General features: G+C 52.2%; 3 protein-coding genes across 3 annotated transcripts; 1 reads left to right on the top strand and 2 right to left on the bottom strand.

The window, feature by feature from the left end:
• Positions 1-14277: 14277 nt before the first annotated feature.
• AKAW2_21420A (non-ribosomal peptide synthetase) lies at positions 14278-17274 on the top strand (the record flags this gene model as incomplete). The annotated part of the gene is made up of 1 exon (XM_041686242.1): positions 14278-17274. One exon carries the CDS (start codon positions 14278-14280, stop codon positions 17272-17274), a length of 2997 nt encoding a protein of 998 aa, XP_041540246.1.
• An 864-nt stretch (positions 17275-18138) lies between these two features.
• On the bottom strand, positions 18139-18687 carry AKAW2_21419S (uncharacterized protein; the record flags this gene model as incomplete). The annotated part of the gene is made up of 1 exon (XM_041686241.1): positions 18139-18687. The coding sequence occupies one exon, from the start codon at positions 18685-18687 to the stop codon at positions 18139-18141; it is 549 nt and encodes a 182-aa protein (XP_041540245.1).
• A 509-nt stretch (positions 18688-19196) lies between these two features.
• On the bottom strand, positions 19197-24625 carry csmB (putative chitin synthase; the record flags this gene model as incomplete). The annotated part of the gene is made up of 4 exons (XM_041686240.1): positions 19197-19294; positions 19348-20612; positions 20660-24283; positions 24333-24625. 4 exons carry the CDS (start codon positions 24623-24625, stop codon positions 19197-19199), a joined length of 5280 nt encoding a protein of 1759 aa, XP_041540244.1.
• Between the last annotated feature and the right edge of the window lie 3064 nt (positions 24626-27689).

The raw sequence follows: 27689 nt of genomic DNA, 5'->3' as shown, positions 1-27689 counted from the left end.
TCGATCCATCGCAACCATTACAGTAGCTCAAGGAAATTTGCCAAACATTCAAGGCGCCGTTGGTGGTAGCCTCATCCCAGAATGCGTCCCAAGCTGGCCAGCTTGCGCCCGATGTGGTGGTCGTGCACAAAGAAACAGGGCAGGGAAATCAGGGTATGGCTCCAGGGGCAGCTAGTCGTTCTAAGCCAAGCCATGCCGCCTATGCCATGTTTACCTCCGGGAGTACAGGTGCCCCTACAGGCGCTGTGATCGAACATCGATCTATCTCATCTTCGATCGTCGATCACGGTAACCGATTAAACCTCACCCGGACATCGCGAGCACTGCACTTTGCTTCTTACGCTTTTGATGTCTGCCTCACTGAAACGCTCGCCGTGCTAGTCCACGGAGGGTGTGTATGTATTCCATCTGAAGTGGAACGACGGGGTGACCTTGCCACTGTGATACGACGTCTGCGAGTCAATTGGGCTTTGCTCATGCCATCCATGGCTCGCTCATTGGATCCCAAGACCCTGCCGACGCTCGAGACTTTGGTATGTGCTGGGGAAGCCCTGACCGCACAAGATAGAGATTATTGGGCTCCTCATTTGAACTTATTCAACGCCTATGGACCCACTGAGTGCAGTATCTTCGCCTGCGTCCATGCCGTTCCCGAGGCAGCGGACTTGCCCATCCGAGTAGGGCTTCCGGTTGGCGGAAGCTGCTGGATTGTGGATGAGAGGAACGTTCAGCGCCTTTGTGAGGTAGGCAAAGTAGGTGAGCTTTTGATCGAAGGTCCGATTGTTGGGCGAGGATACATAGGATGCGGAGCCAACACAGCTGCCGGCTTCGTCGACCGCCCCGACTGGCTGCGAAAGATATGGCCAAGCGTGCAGGGCAAAGTTTATAGGACTGGTGAGCTCGCGCGCTGTCATGTAGATGGCTCGATCGAGCGTCTTGGTTGCAGGGATAGCCAGCTAAAAATCGCTGGACACCAAATGGAAGCGGCCGAGATTGAATACCATGTACGCTCACATCCTTCGGTCATTGATGCCGCAGTGGAAGTCATACAACCAAGGGATGCGCTCGAATCCTCCCTTTTGGTCGCATTCGTGGTACGTCAGACCAGGACTCTCGGCGCTTCTCAAGCAACCACTTCCGAAAGTGAGCTGGTGGTCCCAGATGGGGATTTCCAGACACTAGTTCAGCAAGTAAAATCCAAGCTGCGACATGTTCTCCCCGGCTACATGGTTCCCACGGTTTTCCTGGAGATATCTTCCATGCCATTGAGTACCAATGGCCAACTGGATCGCCGAAGCCTACGTCAGCTTGGAAATTACAAAACTCAACGCGACTTGCTCAAGCTAGGTCTGGAGACAACAGCGAAGACACCGCCGCGAAACCCTAAGGAAACATTGATGCAGCGACTGTTGGGAGAGGTACTACAAATGTCTACCGAGCGTATTGGCATCGAAGATAACTTCTGGAACCTAGGTGGAGATTCCCTACAGTTTATGAAGCTAGCAGGGCTAGCGCGCAAGTGCGGAATGATCCTGGAAGACGAGGATGCTTGGGGTGATGGTACGCTAGAGGAAATGGCATTGAGTGCCAGCATGGATCATCTTCCATCAGAAGAAGTACCAGCCTTCTCGCTTTGTAAGAGTGAGAGTGAGAAAATGGCGGTGGCGCACACCCTGGGCAAGTTTCAGGTAAAGCAGGACGAAATTGAGGACATCTACCCTTGTACTCCGCTACAGGAGGGCCTATTCGCGGTAGCCCTGAAACATTCAGGCGCGTACACCATGTGTATGGAATTCGAGCTACCCATCAACATCGATATCAACAAATTCCGCCGTGCTTGGCAAGCAACAGTTGAAGCCAACCCGATCCTGCGAACGCGCATCGTGCCGGGGAAAGAAGCAGAACTTTGGCAGGCCGTAATCCGGGATGTCATTCCATGGGACACGAGGAATCCGAGCGAGGATGTCCCCAAAATGTGGAAGGACTGGAAGACAGCACAGCGGTTATTTAGATTGGCGTTGAGTGATCCGACAACCCCAAACACGCCTCGCCATTTTACACTGCTTATGCACCATGCACTGTTTGATGCCTGGGGAATTCCATTATTGCTGCAACAAGTGGAAGCGGCCTACAGAGGGGAGAGCTTGCCCTCGAGGCCCTTTAGCCCTTTCATCCGATACTTGAAATCCCAAAGCCAGAGCGAAATCGACCGTTATTGGACCGAGTCCCTATCGGACCTGAACGCGATCCCTTTCCCCAAACTACCGTCCCCAGATCATGTTGCGAAGCCTACAAAAACGATTGCATATGTTATTCCCATTGCAGCGGCCTGGCATACCGAGCAACAAATAACTCTGCCGACTATGCTCCTACTTGCGTGGGGCCTCCTAGTATCTCACCACACAGAAAGTTGGGATGTAGTTTTTGGGCTAACAGTTGCCGGCCGTGGTGCGCCGGTTGAGGGCATTGAGTCCATGATCGGACCCACCTTCGCCATCATTCCCATGCGACTGCTTCTCGATCCCCAAGCGACTGTGATCGAAACCTTGAAGAATGTACAGGCGCACTCACGCCGGACCATGTCTGTAGAGCAGGTCGGGCTTAAGCGCCTCAGCCTTCTGGGCGCCGAGTCCGCCGCTGCCACGCAGTTTCAGAGCCAACTAGTCATCCAAGCCGATGAAGGGGAGCACCGACACCCGGCCATGTTTTCCAAACTTCGTGATCTCACCGAGTTGACCGAGACCACTTCTTCTGGTATTACCATAGTCGCTAAGCCATCCTCGACCTCTGTGGCGCTTGAGATCGCCTATGACCCGCTGATGGTCACTGATGTGCATATGAAGCGGCTAATTCATCAATTGGAGCATATCTACCAGCAAATTCAGCAGACACCTAACGCTCGGCTAGAAGATATCGAAAGCATCGGCACATGCGACATGGCCGAGTTGCGGAAGTGGAATGGCCAACCCCCAGCACTGGTCGAACAGTGTGCGCACGAGCTGATCTATCAACGTACGCTGGCTCAGCCTAAAGCGCCCGCCGTCTGCGCGTGGGATGGCGAGTTCTCATACCAGGAACTCGAATCACATGCAGAAAAGCTAGCAAGACGCTTAGTATCCATAGGTGTTGGTCCTGAGACCTTCGTTCCCCTGTATTTCGAGAAGTCGCGGTGGACGACTGTCGCCATACTGGCTGTTTTGAAAGCCGGCGGTGCTTTCGCCTTGCTCGACCCCTCGAATCCCATGGATCGATTGCAAAAATTATGTCACGAGATGCGCGCTTCTATCCTGCTCTGCTCGGAAGCCAATGCCCGTTCTGCTAGTCAATTGGGGCCATTACAAGCCGTCATCCTCGGGTCCCATTATAACGAGCTGGTGACCGCCGAAGGCCCCCTGAACACTAGTCCGGCCACTCCAAGTAATGCCATGTATCTGGTATTTACCTCAGGGTCAACAGGCAAGCCAAAAGGGGCTGTGATTACGCATGGTGGCTGGTGCACAATGGCGCAGGCAATATGCCCCAAGTCTTGTCTCAGCCCAGAGTCCCGAGTGCTGCAGTTTTCGGCCTATGCGTGTGACGCAAGTATATTTGACAACCTCGCGACCCTAGTAGCTGGTGGCTGTATATGTGTTCCGTCTCAACAAGACTGTCTGTCGAATCTTACGGGTGCTATTGCAGACTTTAAGGCTAATTGGGCTTTGATGACGCCTACTGTCGCACGTACCTTGAACGCTCAGACATCCCCCACGTTGAAACACCTTTTGCTGGGTGGAGAGCCCGTGACCCCAGCTGATGCTGAGCAGTGGTCTCCATACTTGCACCTCATGAATTGTTATGGTCCGACTGAATGTGCAATACTGATGGCCGTGCAGCAGGCGGTAGACCCGAAGCAGTCAACGAATATTGGCCTTGCTACTGGGGCGGTAGGATGGGTTGTCAAGCCGTCGAATGTCAATCAGCTATGCCCTATCGGTGCCGTTGGAGAGCTCATAGTTGAAGGCCCAACTGTTGCACGGGAGTATCTAAACCAACCGAAAAAGACGGCTGAGGCATTTCCAGACAGCGTCCCCTGGCTGCGCACATTCCGGGCTAGTCCGTGCAGATTGTATAGAACCGGAGATCTCGTGCATTATAACGATGAAGGGGAATTTATATTCATCGGCCGCAAAGACACGCAGGTCAAGCTGCGAGGTCAGCGAATGGAGATGGGAGAGGTGGAATATCACCTACACCGCTGCTTTCCTGGAGCTCAGGGAGTAGTTGCTGACATCCTTCCTTCACAAGACGGGCGACCTGATCTTCTGGCCGGGTTCGTTGTGCGCACGCCCTCAATCGGATCCAACTCCAGTTTGATTGTGGAGAGTGACGCGAGCTTCTCCAAAGCAGCAGCTATTGCCCTTGCTGGAATGAAACAGCACCTCCCATCATACATGGTCCCGGCGGTTCTGATCCCCCTCAGCCGTCTGCCTGTTTCTGCAACGGGAAAACTGGATCGGCGCGTCCTACAAGCACATGCGGCACTATTGACTTCCGAACAGCTGGATGAGTTCAGAATGTCAGAGAAAGCTCCGATTCGAGGGCCAGAGACTCACACCCAGGCGGTACTGCGGCAACTTTACGGGGTCGTTCTTTCGATTCCCGAGGACCGGATCGGGATTGAGGATAACTTCTTCCGAAGGGGTGGTGATTCCTTGTCGGCCATGAAATTGGTCACGCTCGCACGAAAGTCGGGGTACTCTTTGACCGTGGGAGACATCTTCACCACACCGCGTATAACCGACCTTGCAGCGACGAAAAACATGGCCAATGTCACGCACAGCGACGATACAGTGCCACCACTCACTCTCATTTCAGATTTGCGGGTACAAGAGCAAATTATATCAGCGCTGCAGACCGATGCTGGAGTAGCCAGAGTTCAGATTGAGGACCTGTACCCATGCACCCCGTTGCAAGAAGGCCTTATGGCGTTGACTCTGAAGACGCCCGGAAAATATGTTGCAACATTCGTCTATGACCTTGTAGAAAATGTCGATTTGGATCGTTTCCAAGCGGCGTGGAATGCAACTTGTGTTGCAAACCCTATTCTCCGTACACGACTGATACAGGGCCCGGGAGGCAGCTTCCAGGTCGTTATGCGAGAGGCGCCATACTGGGAGAAATATAGCACACAGCAGGATTACCAAAGCCGCTCTGTGCCTGTAGCAATGGGTCTCAATGTACGCTTGCTCTGTCTTTCATTGATAGCTAGTCCTCCTCGTCTCGTCATGACTATCCACCATGCCCTCTACGACGGCTGGTCCCTGTCTCTCATTTGGGACCAGGTCGAGGCTGCCTACCGCGGACAAAGTCTTCAGCCTCGGCCATTCTCACCGTTCATTCGCTACCTCCACCAGCAACAGGACGAGTCCGCTTCGGCTTCCTTTTGGCGCTTCCAATTTGAAGACCTAAAAGCAGCTGTATTCCCAGCTCTCCCACATCCAACTTACGAACCGGTACCGAATCAAGCCATTCATCGGCGACACTCCATGAGAGCCGATGTTCAGCTAGATTTCACTATTCCCACAGCCATCCAATTGGCGTGGGCAATCGTTATGTCCTATTATACGGACTCAGTCGATGTCGTGTTTGGACTAACCCTCAATGGGCGCACCGCAGCCGTGTCTGGCATCGACCAGTTCACGGGGCCGACTGTCACAACCGTCCCATTTCGCGTCAGATTAGAGTTAGATAAATCTGTACAGTATGAGGCGCGCCAGATTCAACAGCAGCTAGCAGCCATGACGGCCTATCAGCAGACTGGGTTGCGAAAGATTGGGTCGTTTAGCAGTGAAGCAGCCAGGGCATGCAAGTTTCAGAGTCATGTGGGGATTAATTCTCTTCCAGAGTCCAGCCACGGCGCTCTGATAGCCCAAGTTCAGAGCGAGCATCTGGATCTAGGGGATTTTGCAAGCTACGGTTTTGTTCTTGCTTGTAATAAAGTTGTGGAGGTGGATGGCTATCTGGATATCGTGGCCCAGTATGACCCGAGCATGTTGGATGTACACCAGGCCCAGAGGATGGTCAGTCAATTTGAGCACATTCTTGACCAAGTCCTCTTTCACCCAGATATGTCTCTACGGAGTCTCTCAGCAGTTAGCGATCATGATCGGGAAAAATTGGCCCGCTGGAATGCTACACTACCATCGCCATTAGAGCGCTGCTTGCATGACTCCGTTCTGGATCATGTAATGTCGCGTCCGTCTGCCTTAGCGGTGTGTGCCTGGGATGGGGACTTGACTTTTGAAGAGCTAGCCTCGTCCTCCCTTGTGCTGGCACAAGTACTTGGGAACAGCGGTCTTCAGGCGGGATCAGTTGTGCCTATCAGTCTAAAGAGATCAAAGTGGTCGGTCATCAGCATCATGGCCGTTTTGCGTGCTGGAGCAACCGCTGTTTGCATTGACCCTAATCTTCCAACTGAGCGGCTGCAGAGTATACTTGATCAGACACAGCCTGGAACAGTCATTTGCTCGGAAGAGACGAAGGCTCAATTTGAAGGACATTCTGCGGCCCCTATATTGACTGTACCCTTCCAGATGCAAGTGCATGGGCTTGGCTCAGCTTCTGTCGAGCAGCCCTCGGTGAGCCCCGTCTCCCCGGCCTTTATTGTCTTTACCTCCGGCTCCACCGGGCGACCCAAGGGCATAGTGATGGAGCATCGGAATCTGTCGACGAGCATTCGATATCACAGTGATGCACTGAACATAACCAAGAGTAGTCGGATGCTTCACTTTGCGTCATATGCCTTCGATGCTAGCATTTATGAAATATTCACGACCCTCGTCACCGGAGGATGTGTCTGTATACCGTCTGAGTCTGAGCGGATGAACGCAATTGAGCAATTCATTGCAGACAAGCAAGTCAACGCGGCCCTCTTGACCCCATCGATGCTTGCCATATTGGATCCTGATCGGGTACCCAGTTTAGAGACTGTTATATCAGGAGGCGAAGCGCTGACACGGCACGTTGCCAGTCGGTGGGCACCCCATGTAACACTTATTAATGCTTATGGTCCGGCTGAGACCATAATTTGCGCAGCAGGGCCAGTAGTCGAGGGGTCCTGGACACCAGGCACCGTTGGCCCTGTTCTAGGCGGAGCAGCATGGGTGACTGCTCCCTCTGATCCCACACGATTGGTTCCACTTGGTGCAATAGGCGAGCTCATCATCGAAGGGCCAATTGTCACAAGAGGGTATCTCAACAGCCCAGAGCTCACGCAAGCAGGATATATTGACCCTCCGGAGTGGCTCACCCGTTGGCGAAATGGCCGCCCCGGCCGCCTCTATCGCTCGGGCGACCTTGTCGAGCTTACTACTGAAGGGACAATTCGGTTTATCGGTCGCAAAGACACACAGGTGAAGCTGCGCGGACAGCGTATAGAGTTAGCCGAAGTCGAGTTTCAAGTGCGAAGCTGCACTGGAGGTTTAGACTCGATTGTCGACATTGCAACGATAGACAGCTCACCGACCTTATTCGCTTGTATTATTCTTCAGGACACGGCTGGTGGAAAAGCGGAAGGCGCGCCCTTTCTTCCTGCCACAAGCACCTTCCAAAAGTCCATGCAGGTTGCCGAGCTCTCTCTTCGCGATGCCATCCCTAGATACATGGTTCCTTCTATATTCCTTCCTATTGCCAAGGTCCCTCGGACAACTGGAGGGAAGGTAGACCGCAGAGCCCTTCGCAAGTCTGTCGAAGCTCTTCTGCCCTCGGAAATCCAGCGGTACATGACCGCAGCGCAACGCAGCCACCGACAGCCATCGACAGCAAATGAGAAGGCGATTCATGGTATCTGGGTTCAGGCTTTGAACAAGGCTCCTGACATGCTAGGCGTTGATGACAGCTTCTTTCATCTCGGCGGCGATTCGATCAGTGCTATGCAAATTGTCTCTCAATTAAAAGGTATCGGGATCCGCACCACAGTCGACCACATTTTCCAACAGAGCACAATTGCCAAGTTGGCTACAACAGTCACAAGTAGTATTTCTAGTTCGTCAGATCCCTTGCAAGATGGAGCCCATGATACACCGTTCCGCCTATCGGCGATTCAACAGCTCTTCCTGGACCGTGTTCCGGTGCACTACAACCATTTCAATCAGAGCTTCTTCTTCGAGCTTCGGCGGCCCGTCCAAGCTGCTAAGGTAGAGCAGGCAGTACAATGGATTGTACGTACTCATTCTATGCTGCGGGCGCGGTTCTCTCGTAATGCGGAGGGGACATGGTATCAGACAATCAGCAAGGATATAGACAATTCTTACCGATACGAACAACATGAAAACATGTCACAGAGGGACGCCGAAGCCCTTTATACGGATCGTCAACAAGACTTGAACATTGAATATGGGCCTTTGATTGCTGTGGATCTGATGCGCATCCATGGCGGCAAACAATGGCTGTCCCTCATAGTCCATCACCTCGTTGTCGATATTGTATCGTGGCAGACTATCCTGGACCAACTAGAGCGGCTTTTAGAATCGAAGCCTGTAAGCCCACCAAGCGCCATGTCTTATGTGACATGGGCTCGTCTCCAAGAGGAGCACATTGTCTCTACCCCAGAGATAAGAGACCAGGCTGCCCCGGCGGCAATGATGGATTACTGGGGATTGTCTGAGACCAGCAATAATTATGCCGACGTAGATCAGTACCAAGTAACACTCAACCGTCAACAGACTACTCAGGTTCTGGGGCCTGCCAACAAAGCCTTTAACACCAGGCCAGTCGAGCTGCTGCAGGCGGCGCTGATGCATGCGTTCATGAAGACATTCCGCGATAGACCGACTCCAGCCATCTACAACGAAGGCCATGGGCGCGATCCATGGGCGGACGATATTGACGTGATCGGAACCGTTGGATGGTTTACAAATATCTGGCCCTCTTATGTGCCTCTAGGCCCCGACTGTAATTTGATGGAGGCGGTACGTCGAACTAAGGATGGGCGACGCGACGTCCAAGACGTTGGGCGATTCTACTTGGCAGCACGCCAGGGTCGGATGACGGCGATGGAGATCACTCTCAATTACGCCGGCACTTCAGAGGCAGCAGAATCACCTAACTCCCTTTTCAAGCGGGTACCCTTATCGATTTCGACTCTTGTCAACCAGGGATCGCATGTGGGTCGCTTTGCCCTGATTGATATCCTTGCCAATGTGACCGAAGGAAGACTGTCGATTGACTTTCTATACAATCGGCATATCAAGCACACAAAAGAGATTGTCGGATGGGCGGAAAGATCCCGAGAGGCCCTGTCAACCCTGGCCCAGCGATTTCCCACAATTCCTCCTCGTCTGACCCGATCCGATGTGCCTCTACTACGATTGACTGATGAGCAATTCTTCGAATTTGAGGCCCTGACAGACAGACTCAGCCTCGCCGGCAAGACCGTGGCGGATGCGTATCCCTGTGCGCCCATCCAACTTGGAATGTTGATAAGTCAAGCGAAGAATTCAAAAGGCTATACAGCCCGGCTGGCATGGACTGTGAAGGCCCGAGATGAGTGTCCAATCGACACTGGCCGACTCATGCGGGCGTGGGAGCGGGTTGTGGAAAGACATCCACTACTTCGTACCATATTTGTGGACAGTCCGCGAGGGGACGGCGGCATTGACCAGGTTGTCCTAGATGATGTGCGACCGACTATGGTCAGCTTTGATGCTACACAGACGGAGAGTTCTGTAAAAGGATCAAGCCCTTGGGAGCGTTCGCCCCTACCGGCCTTGCATCCAGCGCATCGGTTAACGGTCTGTCGGGCTTCCACAGGCTCCGTAAGCTGCGCTCTAGAGATCGAGCATGCCCTGCTGGACGGAATCTCCCGCCAGATAATCTACCGCGATCTCCAACTAGCATACGATGGTATTCTGCCTCAAGGACCAGACCACGTATACCGAGATTACATTTCATATATACAGAAACAGCCACCAGACCCCGTCCGCACCTACTGGGATAAGTACACGGAGAACCTCGAAGCGTGTCTTTTCCCCAAGTTAGCAGGTTACGAGAGTGAAGGCATGTCGACTGCAGGAATAGGCCGAGTTGACCGCCTGTTGCTTGGGATTCCTGCTATGCGTGAGTTCTGCCGAACCAACGAACTCACATTGGCTTCAGTCTTCGAAGTGGCCTGGGGGCTGGTCCTCCGTGCATATGCGCGCACTGACAACGTATGCTACGGCTATGTGGCGGCCGGCCGCGACATGCCCATCAGTGGCATTGAGGATGCAGTAGGGCCTTTTATCAATACGCTTATCTGGCGGATGGATTTCCGTAGAAATGACGCCAGCACTCTTGAGATGCTGCGCAAAACCCAAAGTGACTTCGCTCAATCCCTGGACTTTCAATATTGGCCGCTGGCCGAAGTCATGCGCCAGCATCAGGGTCCCCTTTTTAACTCTATTATGTCCGTCCAAAGAGTCATGTCACGACTTGCACTTCCACACTCTTCACTGACACTCGACGAACAAAATGGGGATGATTCCACAGAGGTATGTGTTCATTCTGTATTCCTTATTCACTCTTTGTATAGGACACAGGCAGGCTGATGGAATTATGGTTCTCATATAGTACGATTTAATGGTCCGTATCAATATTGCCCAAGAGGAAGTCGGGGTAATCATGGACTATCGGCGTGAACTGCTCACCCATGATCAGGCCGCATTCGTCCTCGATGCTTTTGAGCAAGCGATGAAGGGTATCGTGGAATTCAGTGACCAACCAGTTCGGTCAGTTCCTCTGCTAGGCGGAAGCTCTCTTCAGGCTATACGAAGATGGAACGAGCAGGTCCCGCAGGCTGTAGAGCGATGCGTCGGCGACATGATCCTCGACAACTGCCGCGCACGGCCCGACTCTCCAGCCGTCTGCGCATGGGATGGCAGTTTCACCTACACAGATCTAGAGGCTCAATCAGCCTGGTTAAGCCGTCAACTCCATGACTGTTACGGTGTTGGCCCTGAGGTCTTCGTTCCAATCTACGCCATCAAGTCCCGCTGGGTCACCGTAGCAATCACAGCCGTGATTCGAGCCGGCGGCGCCTTCATTCTCTTAGACCCAAGCCACCCACTGGCCCGGCTACGTGCTATCTGTATAAAGGCTCGGGCTACTGTGATATTAGCACCCCCTCAAGGTCAGGAAATAGCGGCCCAGTTGGTAAGCCGGGTGGTAACCTTCGGTGAAGAGGTTGGGGGAGCGGAAGGCAGTAGGGGTGATGTATATGGGGGGAAAGAGATGGACTTGAAGCTGACCCCAGACAATGCACTATATGGCATTTTCACCTCCGGATCAACGGGGCAGCCAAAAGGAGTGATCATCCAACATCGTGCCTTTGCCACCTCTGCCGTCAGTCAGGCTGGAACGTTGCAGATCGGCCCTCAGTCCCGCGTGTTGCAATTTGCGTCATTCGCCTTCGATGGTTCAATTGGTGAAATGCTCACAACTTTGGTCCAGGGCGGCTGCATATGCATTCCCTCAGAAGAACAGCGTCAACAGGCATTGTCCCGAGCCACATACGACTTGCGGGCAAATTGGGCCTCCCTGACTCCGTCAGTGGCGCGTGCTTTGACACCGGCTGCCTTCCCGACGTTGCGCACCCTAGTTGTGGGGGGCGAAGCTGTAAGCAGCAAGGAGGTGCAGACATGGTCCCCCATGTTGAGATTGATTCTTGCATACGGTCCAACGGAATGTGCTGTGTGGTGTTCCGGCACAGTGGACACACTGCACCCTGGTTCCGAGCCACGCAATCTGGGACGACCGTTTGGTTGTCGCATGTGGATCATCGATCCTGGTAATCCGGACCTTCTTTCTCCTATCGGTGCCGTGGGCGAGCTGGTGGTTGAAGGCCCCAACATCGCCCGAGGCTACCTGGACGATCCTAGCACCACTCAGGCGGCGTTCCTGAATGGCCTCCGACCCTGGCTCGACGGAAAACCCAGTCGGATATATAGAACTGGAGATGCGGCTCGATATAGGGCGGATGGTACGCTGCAATACGTTGCCCGCAAGGATCGTCAGGTTAAGCTCCGTGGGCAGCGGTTTGAGTTGGCCGAGGTGGAACATCATCTTCGCCAAGTATTTGGTCAAGCCAAGGACATCGTTGCAGAGGTAGCTACCACAAGCGATGATACCAAACTCTTAGTGGCATTGATTCATCTACCAGATATCTCTACCTCAGCTGATAATCACGAGAACTCGCTAATTGCATCGGCCACTGATCCCTTCCGCTTAAGTGTCCAAGCTTCCAAGGCGCAGCTTCATATGCGCATGCCTGGATATATGGTGCCAAGCTTATATTTGCCATTGCAGCGAGTACCTCTGACTACCAGTGGTAAGCTGGACCGTCAGCAACTTCATGATGCTGTCGGCGCAATGTCCCTCGCGGACTTGGAGGCCTACTCTGCTCCGGTAGCTGCGCGCATCATGCCGTCCACACCGGAGGAACAACACCTCCAGCAGATCTGGGCTGATGTACTGGGCCGCCCCAGGAGCACGATTGGAGTAGAGGACAACTTCTTCCGCTTGGGAGGAGACTCGCTCCGCGCCATGAGTCTGATCTCCGCAGCTCGGCAGGGGGGGCTCAGTATCACCATAGCCAATGTATTTCACAGCCCCAGGCTTCGCGACTTGGCACAGGCCATGAGCTCAAACCCTGATGAAGCAGTGGCGTCGTTGGAGCTGGCACCGTTTGCGTTGGTTGCAGATCTGGGCGACCTGATAAGCATTGCAGCGAAGCGCTGTGGTGTCTCTTCTCGTCAGATCGAGGATATATACCCCTCCACACCTCTGCAAGAAGGCCTCATTGCGTTGTCCACTAAGAAGTCCACCAACCGCTACAAAGTGACTTTCCGGTACCAGCTAGATGACCAGGTTGATCTCGGCAAGTTCCAAAGGTCCTGGCTTGCCATTGCTGCGGTCAATCCCATCCTTCGGACGCGCATGATACAATCAGATCGTCACCCTGGAACGTGCCAGGTGGTCCTTCGCGAGTCGCCTCGTTTCCACACGTTCGACAGTCAGGCGGCGTACGATGAACATATTCAATCTACTCCAATGGGGCTTGGGGATGCATTAGTCGACCTCTCCTTCATCTGGCCTTGCGAATCTGCCGCCGTGCACTTTTGTCTGACCATGCATCATGCCGTGTATGACGGGTGGTCACTCCCATCCCTGTGGAAGCAAGTCGAGACGTACTACCAAAGTCCTAAGAGCACGCCGTCGCCCCCTCCGTTCAATCAATTCATTGATTATGTCCAGCGCCAATCCAACAGGGCGGCCAAATATTGGCGCAATGAATTTTCCGGCCTGTCCGCCCCCGTCTGGCCTCCACTGCCCTCACCACGCCACACGCCCGTGGCAGATGCCTCCTTCCATCACACTATCACCGGCCTTTGCGGCAGTGGCTCAGAATTTACCACTACAACGTTCATCCACTTGGCCTGGGCCTTGGTCATGTCCTACCAGACCGACTCTAATGACCTGGTTTATGGGGTCACTCAGAACGGGCGTAGTGCACCGGTGATGGGCATTGAGGATATGACCGGGCCCACCTTCACCAGCTTCCCGCTGCGTATTCGATTAGATCTTGACTGTGACACGGTGGAGACCGCTTTGCTTGCCATCCAAGGACAAGCGGCAGATCGAATTCCATTTCAGCAGTTCGGGCTACAGAATATTCGAAACATAAGTCCCGAGGCCGCGCGCGCGTGCCAATTTCAATCCCACTTGACTATCCAGGCTCCTTCTCCGGGGAAGACCGCCTCTTCTAGTCTCTTCGGAGAATTGTGTGCTGGCTCTGCGGACTATGGCGCGTTTGCCGAGTATGCCTTTGTGGTTGTCTGCCATCTGACTGACGTCGATGCATCTTCCATACAAATTACCGTGAACTATGATCCGCAGGTTGTGCAGTCTACGATGGTGAGGAGAACCATAGGGCAATTCTCCCACCTACTTCAACAGCTGCCCAAGAGCTTGCAAGCCCCGCTGAGCCAGCTTGACATTCTCAGTCCCGACGACAAGCAGGAACTATTAATCTGGAATCGCGAACTCCCATCATCTTTTGATGTTTGTCTGCACGATCTCGTGCTTGCCCACGCCAGTGCAGCCCCAAATTCAGCGGCTATCTGTGCATGGGATGGCAATCTCACGTATGCAGAGCTGCTCGCTCACTCAGACCAGCTAGCTACTCAGTTGTGCCTTCTTGGTGTGCATCGGGGCGCTTTGGTGCCGCTCTGCTTGGAGAAGTCCAAATGGGCTGTGATCACCATGTTAGCTGTTCTGCGAGCTGGCGGCACGTGCGTGCCCTTAGATCCAGGTCATCCCCCAAGTCATATCCAGACTATTGTTCGCTGGACAAGAGCTAAATTGGTTTTGACATCTCCCCGAACCCGCTATCTTATCCATGCAGACTGTGGTGCTGAGGTGATAACTCTACCCTTACAGGGGCTGGCAGCACACGCGACCGCCAAAACTTGGACAGAGCCCTCCTACCACGATGCTGCATTTGTCATGTTCACGTCTGGCAGTACGGGTGAGCCCAAAGGAACCATCATGGAGCATGTGAATCTCTGTACAAGCATCCGAGATCATAGCCTGCCGTTGGGCATCAGCTCATCCAGCCGCGCTATACATTTTGCCTCGTACTCCTTTGATGCTAGTATCTACGAAGTGTTCTCTGTGTTAGCCAACGGGGGCTGTGTCTGCATTCCTTCCGAATCAGACCGTGTCGGCAATTTGGCTGGGTTTATGCGCGAGGCGCATGTTAATCATGCCACCTTCACGCCATCAATCATCAATCGACTGCTCCAGCCTGAGCAAGTTCCAGAGCTTGAAACAATTATCTTGGCGGGAGAGGTAGTTACTCAAGATATTGTCGACGTCTGGTCACCACATTGCAGATTGGTCACTGGATACGGACCTGCAGAGGCAACTGTCTGTGCTGCCGCTGGCACTATCGATGCCAGCTCTTGGGCCGCTGGCATGATAGGGCCCGTGACCGGAGGTGTTGGATGGGTTACTGTACCATCGGACGTGTCTCGTCTTGCACCCATAGGTGCTGTGGGGGAGTTGGTGATTGAAGGGCCGATTGTCACTCGTGGCTATCTGCATGACACAGCACGAACGGCTGCAGCATATATAAGTCCGCCGCATTGGTTGATTGGATTTCGGGGGAAAGAAAAGCCAGGTCGGCTCTATCGCACCGGCGATTTAGTACAGTATACCGATAACGGATGGATACGATTCGTGGGTCGAAAAGACACACAAATCAAATTGCGCGGTCAGCGCATTGAGCTATCGCTCGTCGAACATCACGTACGACAGTGCTTCAGGGAGGCAGCGGATATCATCACCGATATCGTTCTACGTGAGGGGATTCCTACACTGATCGCGTTCATTGCCCAGATACCGTCTGATAGTGGTGAGGATGCTGATAATCCTGGCGACGCTTGTAACGGCTGCAGCTTGTTTCTGAAAACCTGCACATCGTTTCGAGCGCACGTCCAGGCAGCGACCGCACAACTAAAATCTCTATTGCCCGTGTATATGGTTCCTACCATATTCTTACGTCTCGCGTACGTGCCACGAACAAGAAGCGATAAGTTGGACCGACAACATCTTCGTGACCAAGCCTCCCGCCTTTCTAACGATCAGATCCAAGCCTTGTCGGCGAGTTCGGAAGGTTTCCTATCAAGCACCTTGCATCCTCCACGGTCAGCGCGGGAGCGCGTATTCCAGCAGCTCTGGGCCACAGTTCTGAACATCTCCGTGGATAGGATTGGAACCCAAGACGACTTTTTCGAACTGGGCGGTGACTCCATCCAAGCCATGAGAATTATTAGTTTGTTAAGGAGAGAAGGGCTGACACTGGATGTATCCGATATCTTTGCGTGGCCAGTGCTAGAAGCTCAGGCCCACGGTGCGCAGGAATATGCAAATCTAACGGAGATGGAGCCGTACTATCCCGGGTCGCTTCTCAATATCAAGCCTGAAGATCTTGGAGCCTTTGCTGTCTGCGAACTAGCTCCAGCCTGTCCAGGTTTAGAGGTCGAGGATATAGAAGACATCCTTCCTACCACAGAGTTTCAACGTCATTTCCTGAAACAATCCGAGATTCGGTGGTTGCAGCTTCCTCTGCCGATGGAGATTGACTCTGCACGCCTAGAGAAGGCGTGCCATGTTTTGGTAGATCGGCACCCCTTGTTTCGCTCTGTATTTCTGCCATATCGCGGCGGATACTTGCAGGTACTCTTTCGGCGTCTCCAGTTCCAACTCATACAGATCAGGTGTGATGAGGAGCTTGACGCATTTGTTGATCGCATTTGCTTGAGTAACTCCTCAGCCGGAGTTTCGTGGGGAACACCTTACTTCCAGGCTTTGCTCATAACGAAAGCTCCGTCGAAGTCAGTCCTACTCATACGCTGCAGCCATGCCCAACACGACGGAGAATATCAGACTTTGATAATCCAGGACCTTATTTCGGCATATGAGAGAGGAGGACTCGACGAGGCCCCTCCTCCCTCATTTGCGCTGTACTTGCGGCACCGCCAAAAGCAGGCGAATCCGCAGACATACGAGTTCTGGAAGCAGTATTTGCAGAACAGTACAATGACTGCCCTCAGTCTCACAGGATCAGACAGCAATCTGTCCCTCGAGGTCAACAGAACCATTCCTCTTCCCACACCACCCCGTGGGATCACCATATCATCCCTCGTGAAGGCCGCCTGGGCCGTAGTTCTAGCTCAAGTCACCAGACAACGGGATGTTGTATTCGGCCACGTCCTAAACGGGCGCGACACGCCCATTGAGGGCATCCATGCTATTTCTGGGCCCTGCACGACTATCTCCCCACTTCGAATCTCCATTCGCTTGCCTTCCGAAAACGCGGCCCTCGATCTTTTGCATCACGTGCAAGATCAATACACACGAGCCTTGCCATATGCTGGAGTAGATTTTGAGGCAATCCGCGAGCACTCGACGTCGTGGCCTGCGAATGCATCCTTCTACAGTGTTCAAGCGCATCAGAACGGCGCCGCCATGCGCACACGTTTCAAATTCCACGGTCATGACTGTGCTTTGGGATATCGTATAATAGGCGGCATGCCATTATTATCGGTGTCGACGTTCCCTTTGCAGGATCAGGGGCAATTGAAGGTCAGCATTATTATCTCCAGTCGACTGGGGAGTTTGGAAGACATTGAGGATCTGTTGGGTCGATACTGCTCGGCTATAGGGAATTTGGACCGTGGAGTGATTCCTCTTTGATAATTTTTTTTTCTTTTCCATCTTATGCTAAGGCAGATCGATGAGGATGTCAGGTAGACCTAGTTCATGAAGTAAGTAGATAAGAATATAGTATAATGATACAAGGATTGAGTTCCCTTTCTTAGTCTGAAGATCTTGTACATCTACCGCCATATTGAGAAGCAAATATAACTCCAAATGTCCCCAATATTGAAAACGCCATGTTATGAGAACTTGATATGAAAGACTTTCCATCGACAGATAGTCCGCCTTAATAACCGCGGTACACCAGAACCCAAAGCATCGAGGCAATCAATAACCAGCACTGAACGCACATAGTATTTACTTACTGCCGACCCCTCCCGCCCTTCTGACCGCCAAAACAGGCAGAACCTAGCGAACCTCGCATCGAAAAACACGGATATAAGCGGATATAGACGGATATCTGTTTCATACAGCCCCGAAAAACTGAGTCAGCATTCTGGATGTTTGTTGACCGCTTTGGATGGGGTGGAGAAGTATACCTCGTTCAATCGAGTTGATCATGGGATAGAGGTTTGGGTCATTGGGGTGTTTTATTGGAGCTTCTGGATAAATAGATGTAAATTCTCTTCGTTTTCTAAATGGGTATGGACGTTAATGGTAGAGATGTGTGTGTATCTACTATTTCGGTTCGATCCTATGATTCTAGCATGTCTCCAGTAGTACTGCTGATAAGAGATCATGTCTTGATACTCCTTTCAAATGGGGAGTATATCTTTTGCCTTTCTTGAAGGATATTGAATTATAAAGTATCTCTGCGGGCAATGGAAGAATTCCCTTGTCCTAACTTCAATAGTAGTAACCAAGTAAATATCTGCCGTATACACATGACTGAGTCCCCTCCTACCACCACTTGAACCACGATGATGATCCACTTCCACTCCTACTTTCACTACTACCACTACCACTAGTAGTACCTCCATCACCACCACCACCACCACCACCACCACCATCAACAGTATCACTACTAACCCCCTTCCCCTTCCCAACCCCATTCCTATCATCACCAATACCCCCATTCATCCCATCCCCATCCCCCTCCCCACCATCATGATCATGATCTCCCTTACTCTCCACATACCCCATCATCTCCTCCAACACCAACAACTCCCTCTCCACCACCTCCGCCCAATTCTGCACGTCCCCAATCTCCTTCAACCCATCCCGCGCCTCCCCCGCCAACTTATCCCAGCTTTCATTCTGCTTCGCCAGCGCAGCCGTATGTGCTTCCAGCTCCGCTTGCTGCTTGTCCAGCGCCGCGGCATTCTCTGTGATGGTGTGTGCGCGCTCCACTAGCGGAGAGGCATGTGTGCCGCCGATGTTGAGGAGCGTCGCGCTGAAGGCCGATTTGGCTTCTAGGGTTTCTTTGCTTTTCTCGGGGGTGGGGGGCATATTTAATGATTTAAAGAGGGTGTTTTGTGGTTGAGGAGGAGGGGCAGGTTGTTGATGTGGAGATGGTTATGGTTATCTGATAGATAGATAGTAGATAGATAGATAAGAGGGGGGATGGATGGATGAGGGGTGAGTGGGTTTGGGGGGGTCGGTCCCATGGGTTAAGGAAGGGGAAGGTTACTTATGAATGGTTCTTTGGTGCGGAAGAGGATTACTTAGCTCCGGTTTCCTCCTCTGGAATTGTTCCATGCAACATGTTACGGCGCTAATGCATCTATTTATCTGTCTATCTGTCTGTCTGTCATCAACAAATGCAACCAAATTAACATTGTATACATAACGCTGATAATGCATATTCAATTTTTACACATCAATGAATGTTGCCCACGCTAACGCCCGCCCGAAATTCATATACTGCCAAATGATAGCTATGTATGCTCGCGTATACACTGGAAAACAAAATCAATTACATCCATTACATCCCGTCTCTTCCTCACGTCGACTTCTTTTTACATATTGGCCAGCTCGTGGTCAATTTGTCGGTCGAGGAACGCCCGCTTGTCGCCTATCAACGTCGTTTGTAGTCGCTGCTCAACTAATGCGCGCACTGTTTTGGGTTGTTAGCATCTCATCCGATCAACTTAGTGGAAAATGACTAACCCTGCTTCTTCGTCACCGTGTCCAGATCTACCTCCGCCAAACAGGCGCGGATCGCCTCGGTGATCGACCCCTCGTCGGGCCCGCCGCTTCCCCGGAAGTCAAACGCACTCACAGGCCGCGATATCCCACCTACGGGACTGCGCGAGTTGGGCCGTCCGAGCAGGTTCTCCGTGCTTTGCATCAGACCCACGCTGTGGCGGTTCGTCAATCCATCCGGCACACTGAGATTGCCCACCGACCGTGACGCCATATGTCCACTGGCAAACGGCTGATCTGTGTATCGCGTAAGACTCGACATGTGCGAGTTGCGGTTACCCGGGGTGTTGGCAAACGGTGCTGGAGATTGCGGGGGCATGTACGGGCTGCCGTGGCGGCCCTGGTGATGCGGGAACCCAGTCAGGATCGTCGACGCCGGCTTCACCGAGGAATAGTTCGAGTGCATGTCATCCATCTCCAGCGCCATGTCATCATAACGGCCACTGTACATCTTCTCATGGCTCATACCAAAGTCACCGCGCCGTCCCGGCAGGTTGTTGGCCAGCGCGTAGTCATCCCAGCGCTGTAGCGGCACACTGCGCGGGTCGAAGCCCTCATCGTCCACTGCCACCACGCGCTTGTTGCCCTGTTCTCCAATGACAATACGCGTGCTACCCCAACTGAAGTCGTCCTGTTTCCAGAACGAATAGAGCGGGAGAATGAAGTTGTAGATAGGATAGGCTAAAATGTAGATGATCATCCAGCCAATGTGCTGCCACTGCCGTTTCAGAAGGAAGATGATCGCCTGGAGACCATACACACCTGCCAGGATGACAATCGAAATCATAGGGAAGGGACCGGTATGACTGGCAACGCGGTAGATCAGGTAGCCCAGGTAGACACAAGTCGCAGGCAGGATGACCGTTCCGAGAAGATCAACCAACACGACGAATCGCATACTGAACAAGCAGAATCCGCACATATCTTTCAGCATGGCCACTTCCACCAGGTTGTGCACGGTTGAGTTGATCCAACGCCGACGCTGCGACAGCAAGACTGACCAGGTCTCTGGCGCGGCCGTACTGGCGTACGCATCCGGAATGAACTTGTAGGACATCTCCGGGAAGTGCTTCGTCATAAGCGTAGTCAGGAAACGATCCTCACCAAGCGACAGGAGGTTCTTCTTATGAAGAGTATCAACATCATTGTCTGCATACTCCTCAATAACCTTGTCAGAGATGATCAGAGGCTTGCCCTTGTCGGCCGTCCGCAGACGGTACATGCAGAAACTGTTCCTGTTAGTCAATGAACTTGTCGAGGGATTGACTCAACTTACCATCCGGGAAGACATGTGACACTACCGAAAAGCGACTCGAACGCCTTGGCCAGGTGATGCGAAATATAGTACTCATACACCTGAATCATCGTCCACCAACTTCGCTCTTCATTTTGCAGACTGGTCTCACCACAAATACCGGCAATGCGTGCATCGTTGGCACAAGCGGCAACCAGACGGTTGAGTGAATCTTCTCGGACACTGGTATCGGCGTCCACCATCAGACAGTATTCGTAGAGCTCAGGGTCAACACCGATGACATTGTTGATTTGGTGGAAGATCTCCAGCTCCAGCGGCGACATAGGTGAACGATGGTGTACCCGATTGAGGAACTGCATCATCATGATCTGTGAGTCACGCTTACCCCTGTTTCCAGGTTTGGGCCGACTCTGCTCCGACTCTTTGCCGACCTTGACAACGACAATATACGGGACCACGTTACCCTCATACTCGTAAAGACCAGAATACACTTTGCCGTAGTTCAGCTGCTCGCTACCCTGGCCAATGGACTTGCACGGCAACGCCGGGGGATCAACCTTGGGATCGACTCCCAGAATATCGAGAACAATCTTAGGCGTAGGACGATCATTTCCGCCACCAACAATCATACCGTCGCAAATGACAAAGATGAGCTTCCTCTTGTTGTCGTACTGAAGAGCCGTGAGGGAGTCGAGACCTTTACGCAGCGCATCCTCACCTTCTGTGTACGCCGGCACATGGCAGATAACGAACTTATCCTGTGGTGCAGGTCGACGCTTGGAGCCAAGTTGAAGGGCACTAACAAACTTAACGAGAATAACAGCGCAGATGAGAACCGTGAACGAGAGAAGAATCCAGTTGTTAACCGTACAGCGGGGGCTGTCACGGAAATCCACTTTGCCTTTATAGAAGACATAGTCAAGACACGTCTGTGACTGCTGGAAGTCTGTTGTGTTCTGCCATTTGTCGGTAACATCCTCGCCCGCATAATTCTTGAACAAGTCGGTTACGCTCGACGGTAGGAAGGCGTAAGTGTCGTCATTATCGAACAATTCGGCGGTATAGAAGTAGTCCGTGAGGTCATAGATTTTATCGTGAACGATAACCCAATACCGTGAACTATCCGTTGCTTGTTTTTGTACGGTGCTCTTCGACCAAACCAGGGGACCCTTGTAATAGGTCTTGATCTTGGGCAAAAAGATGTCCTCATACCAAGTAATGTTGTGCAGCTTGGTGGTGGTACTGGGGGTGTGATAAGATCCACAGTAGTGCTCTGCATTGGGATACTCGAGGGCATTGGTGTTGTTAAACTGCAGAGTGACTGACTGCTCCGTCACGTATGGCGAGCAGAAGCGAGTCAACGGAGGGGTGAAATACTGATCCAGAATCTCACCCGCGAATGGCTTCATGTTGCTCGTTGTTGTTTCAATCGAAGAATCACTGTGCTGAAGTCTCCAGAACTTGGTAATGTCGTAGACGTTTCCGTGAATACTGACATAGAAATCGTTGTCGAGAGCATGCCAACTAAGTTGCTTCTCATTCCAAGCTTTGTCCTTGTTCGGGCAGAGCAGATCACCAAAGGCAATAATGTAAAAGCAAACCACACCGTTGAACAGCAGAATGATAAGCATAAGAACGAGCTTCTCGCGCCAGGCCATCCGGACATCGGGACGCTTCATCCGGCCAAACCAGCGCAGAGCAAACGATGGAATCCAGAAAGTCAATGCCCAGACAAAGCCGACCCAGATGCGTCGGCCTTGAGTGATGGGCTTCTTTTCAATGTGTTTGGGGTCGCCGACTTCAGGATCGAGCTCGCCGTTGTTATAATGGGCGTATTCGTCAGAATACGGATTGTCCCACTTCCTAGTATCACCCTTCGAGCCGAGACCATAATCGCCACCCATGTTTAGAGTCTGGGGAACACTTGGAGCGATTGATTTGGCGCCTCCATGGAAGCTGGGTGCCAACGTGCTCTGGCGGTGGTTGAGAAGGTCATCTCGACTGCCCAGAAGGCTGGTGGATTCTGCCATAGGAGTGCCCGCATAATGGGGCATCCCAGCATCGAGCATGGTGTTGCCGTACAGGAAAGGGTTGGCCGTCGCGGGCTCGTCTGGTTTCATGTCAAGCATTGTTTCAGCTTCCCACCATGCACTTTCTCTCATCCAGATTCGCTGGTGACCCACGAAGGCATCTCCGTTGGTCCAGCCTCTCTCCATTAACCAGCTCTCAACACCATCCCGACCTTCAGCGCATCCGAGACGGCAATAACGGCCGACGAACTCATCCATGTCGAAGTCGGCCGTAAAGTCAATCTGCCTGAGGCGTCGGTTGGCCCATTCAGCAAGTCTCCATTCCCGCAATTGCCGGGACACGACTCCGGCTGACCAGGCGGCCGTCGGCGAGAAGGTGTTGAGTGTCTCGGGCAGATCATCAGTCGGGTGGATGGAGATATGGTGCCAGACTCTGCTACTTCCCAGCGTGGTGGGTAGATCAAAACGGCCCCGCTTCCCAACCGTAATACCTTCGGATTCAACAGGGAGCAAAAGTTTTCGGAGGAACGAGTCCATGTCGACTTCCAGCCCAACCTTCTCCAGCACTTCTTGTCGCTTGCCGAGTTCATACTCGCGTTCGTGCCAAGCAGAACCCGTGGTGATTCCGAGGTCCGCCTCGACCTGGGCTACCGCAGAGGAAACATCGTTTGCAATAGCATGTCCCACAGGAGGAACAGTGACGCCATCCTCCTTCATTTCCGCGTTGATACCAGTATTGTCATCGAACACGTTGCGAACTGCCACAGCTTTTCCTAGAGCAGGTCTGGGAATATCCACCACAGAAATGCTGACCGTGTCATCATCAGTCCACTGGCCGCCAGGACCAGAGCCACCACTGGTGCTGGGGTCGTTATCGAGAATCGCTTGAAGCTCGCTGGAAATGGCCTCGTTGGCCTTTTCGATCACCCAGTCCACCAGTGCCTCGTAAATCCCCGAGATCAGCACCTCGCGATCATCAGTGGAGCAACTGTGCAGCAGAACTTCCGGATCCAACCCGAGCAGACCACCCACTTCATCACATGCTTCCTCCAGATCTTCCTGGTCAACCAGAAAGCCAGTGGCATTACCAAGCTTTAGCAGACCGGCAAGGGTGGACAGGAGACCACGCTGAGCCGCTCCCTTGATGCCGATCGACTTGAGCGCAGCTCTGAAGTCTTCCGCAGCAGCAGCGTCGTCGGCGGTGGGAAGGTACGCAGGCGGCGTATATGTACCTGACTTGCTGAGCAGAGCGTACGAGGAGGCATCTTTCAGGTTCAGAAACTCTCGCTCTGCTGGGGTTGAGATCGAAGCTAGAAGGTAATAGAACACGTCAAATGCTCGATAACCGGCCTCTGTAGGGATATCAAGAAGGCCTTTGCGCACATTGATGCCAGACGTGGACAGTGCCAGTGAGAGGCCTACAACATCCCCTTTCAGGTTAATGGAGTAGCGAGCAGACAGAGCAGAGTACAGAGAGTAAGAAGGGTTGAAGGAGGTTACAGCGGACAGGAAGGGTCGGAGAGCTGTAAGAGCGGTGAATGCGATGTTCGGAGTGGTGAGAGGTAGCGCCGCCAGGAAAGGTTCAAATATAGATGGGGTTGATTGATGGGTTGAGCTGAACAGGTTAGCCTTTAGTCCATGTGATTCAAAAACTTGATGCTTACCATAGCACAATGCAACCGTCTTCTGCTCGTCTTCGTGCATGTTCCCAAGCTCTGAGGGCCAAATCCCGATCTATCGTCCCTCCTTCTTGACCATTGGGATTTGTCCGGGTAGCGGTAACCCATGTGTTCACCACCAAGCTCGTCCCTGCATCCAGTTGATAGGGTTGCCCCGAGTTGTAATGTGCATGCAGCGCATTCAGCAGCGTTGTTGTTGTCACAGTTGAGGGAGCACTTGGACGGGACGAGGAAACGCCCGCGGAATGACTAGAATAGACCGAGAAACGAGTTGACATGGCTATTTTCTGCTTGACCCAGAACTTGTATAACGATAGTGATAAGGCGCAGTGCCAATCCGGAGGTCGCTCTTATAGACCAGGTTGAACGAGTGAAAGGATATCGAGCGCTGGTCAAAGCATGGGGTGTCGCAAGCTTCACCGGGTGGCAGGCGATGGACGCATGTGAATAAACTCAAACGACGGAAGTGCTTTGGGGTTTCTAAAATAAGAGCTGACTTCACTGGAGTTGACTGTCAACAACGATCGAGATGGATTCGCAGGTATAGATCAGCGATCAGGCGATAGGTATCGTTTGGAGCGAACGTTAGAAGCGATGGGTCGTAGCGAATGTTGGCATACGAAAGGCTGCAAATTATTAAGATTATGCTCCAAACACAGAGGCAACAGACCAGCAGAAGCAGCGGAGAATGAAAAGGCAAAGAATCACAGCCAGTACTGACAGAAACACAAAACAATGAACATCAAAGAAGCAGCAGCGAGAGGGGAACTAAACCGACAGAAGACCGAGCAACAGAACAGAAAGAGAAGAGAGAGAGAAAGAGAGCGAGAGCATGATGCGAGGCCGCTGACCCCAATTTGTTGTTTGTATGGTATCTCTGGGTTTAGTTTACCACCAACAGCTTAACTCTAGTGGGGATGGGCGGGTATGGCAGGATGAAAATTACCTCTGCAGTGAGTGGGTGGGCTGCTTGTTTCAATTGAGGTTCTGCCCCGTCGCCCGGGTTTCTCATTGGTAATCCTGGACCTCCCGATGCCTTGCAATTGCAAAGAAAACCGAGCGAAAAGCACTATGGTTGCTGCTAGCCATCCGCTAGCTAACTCTAACTAAGGAGATAGGTCGTTTAGTAACCGAACTAGGAGCTTCCCGAAAGAGGACACCGTTTCGCCTCCCCCTCGCACACTTTTTGCGACTACTGAGTTTAGTTCAGTTCGGAGAAATGCGACGAGGGGCTTCGAGAAAGCCAATTTGAAAAAAGTAGGAAAGGGAAAAAAGAGAAAAAGAATAAAGGGTGTTCTCCTGCAGCACGCATACAGAGATACACAGATACATACTATGTACATTACTGGTGCAGGTAAGCAGCAATAGAACCCTTGCACTGGAGTATTGAAAATTTCCCGGGTCAGCACCAGACTCCCTGAAAATGTCATGTGGCGTGCATCAGTACTTTACAGCCAACCAATGGAGGGGGCTAAAAGGGTCAGATCCATGGCCCTAGACCCTTAAGGACCCTATAAATGGCACACTTTGTCTCACCCGAACTGGGGCTCGATACCTAATCGGGTAGGCCGTATCTCATCGTACGGTACTAGTGAGGTTTTGAGGGTTTCTTCCCATCCAGCATTCAGCCAGTGCGACTGGATCTACCCGGCAGGACAACAATCAATGTCTCAGTCAAAGCCAATGGCTGCTGACCATCTTGCCACCACCACCTTATCAACCTTGCCAACAACATCGTTGGGTCCGTTCTCTTTGTCTCTGCTATTTCTGGATATCCATCGACTGGGGAGCGGAGGGGCAAAGCTGTCATATGCTGTGATGAAAAAAAAACCCAAGAGATCATGTATGATTTACGATGGCGCCGCCCAGTGCCGGCGGGTCGCCTTGAAGTTGTTGTTATTTTTGTTCCAAAGGAGTGCGCGCCCCCCTCTTCGAGAAACTTGGCCATTGTTTTTATTCTGCAGCATCCATAATCGTAATACCCGCCCGTGTGACACGGTAGTAGTCTACGAGATAGGTAAGGTGGTTGTCTGATGCTGATAGTAGAGACCGACTAGTCATGTTGAATAGGGAAGGAGTATCTCATTAGTGAGGACTATTTATCTACTTACTTAGTAATAGATAAATGACTGGTCTGGTATGAAGGGAAACTTTAAAGTTGGGTAACCTCAAGCCGTACTGTTACAGGTGACGTTTCGTTCTCTCAACAAAGACACAAAAGTCATTTTAACAAGGTCAGTCATTTGTGATTCTGGGCTGCCTCCATCCAACACGGCTTCTAGAGTAAGAAAAACACAATTATCTGTGGGTGGATATGGATGGTAGCAAACTGGATCTTCCAGTGTGTTCTACGGAGTAAGTGCTTTACCGCCGACCAGCAACCACAAGGGAAATCCCACCCACCCCCTAGTTTCATCAACAGATCGAATGATCCAATCGGTCCACCCCGACCACCTGCTTAGCCTGTTTCTTTTATGTTTTCCCGGGCCCCTCAGGGTCTTCTTGGCTATCTCTCTTTCTCTTCCCCCCTGCTCTTGTGAGTGGTGGTGGTGGGTGATCATTCACGATCTCCCGACCGAGGATGTGAGTGTCGATGGCGGACACTTGACTGTTTGGAATTTAAATGCGAGTAGGCCAGAGCCAAAAAAGAAAAAAAATCACCCATGGCTCCATCCTCTATCTACGTAGTATCTATCTACACAGTTATTAGATATTAACCGCAGATCGCTAACCGGCCGACTGACTCGTAATATGTATCAACTCGAGACGCTGCAGGCCTGGGTGCATATATTGAGGCCTCATGCCCCCCGGTTCCTGTCGGTCACCAAAGCGTGAGTTGCTGTCAAAGGGAGAGGGCAGGAGACTTGACCCCTTTTCCTGCGTGTGGCGCTGAATGATTGACATAAGATTGAATCCGGTTGCCAGAATAGATTGGGGCGGCCGGGAAGCCTCGTCTCACATTCTCGCCAGTCCTGTTGTTTTTCGCATCAGTACGGAATAATGAAGTAATGAAAGTATTGAAGTAATTATAATATCTGGGAAGTTATTGCGTAGTATATCTGAGACCCCAGAAGGAGGGAAAGAGTAATTTATGAAAATCAGTGTGGTTTCAGCTCGAGGATTGACACAATATCTCGAGGCGGGAACTGAGACCGATGTCTCTTCTTTTTTCTTCTTTTTCCCTCTTTTCTATTTTTCTTCTTTTCCTCCTCAACCATCCCACAGCCAGTGGGATTAATCTAAATATGGTCCCCTCATTGACTGGACTGGCTCGGGTCTTAACCTAACCAGTAACCAGACCATCAAGGGACGGTTCGACCGACCGGACTGAAAATCCCCACC

The sequence above is a fragment of the Aspergillus luchuensis genome, chromosome 2, assembly GCF_016861625.1.
Source record: "Aspergillus luchuensis IFO 4308 DNA, chromosome 2, nearly complete sequence".
Lineage (NCBI taxonomy): Eukaryota > Fungi > Ascomycota > Eurotiomycetes > Eurotiales > Aspergillaceae > Aspergillus > Aspergillus luchuensis.
The sequence above is the reverse complement of the archived record's forward strand: the minus strand, read 5'-3'. Positions and strand labels throughout refer to the sequence as shown.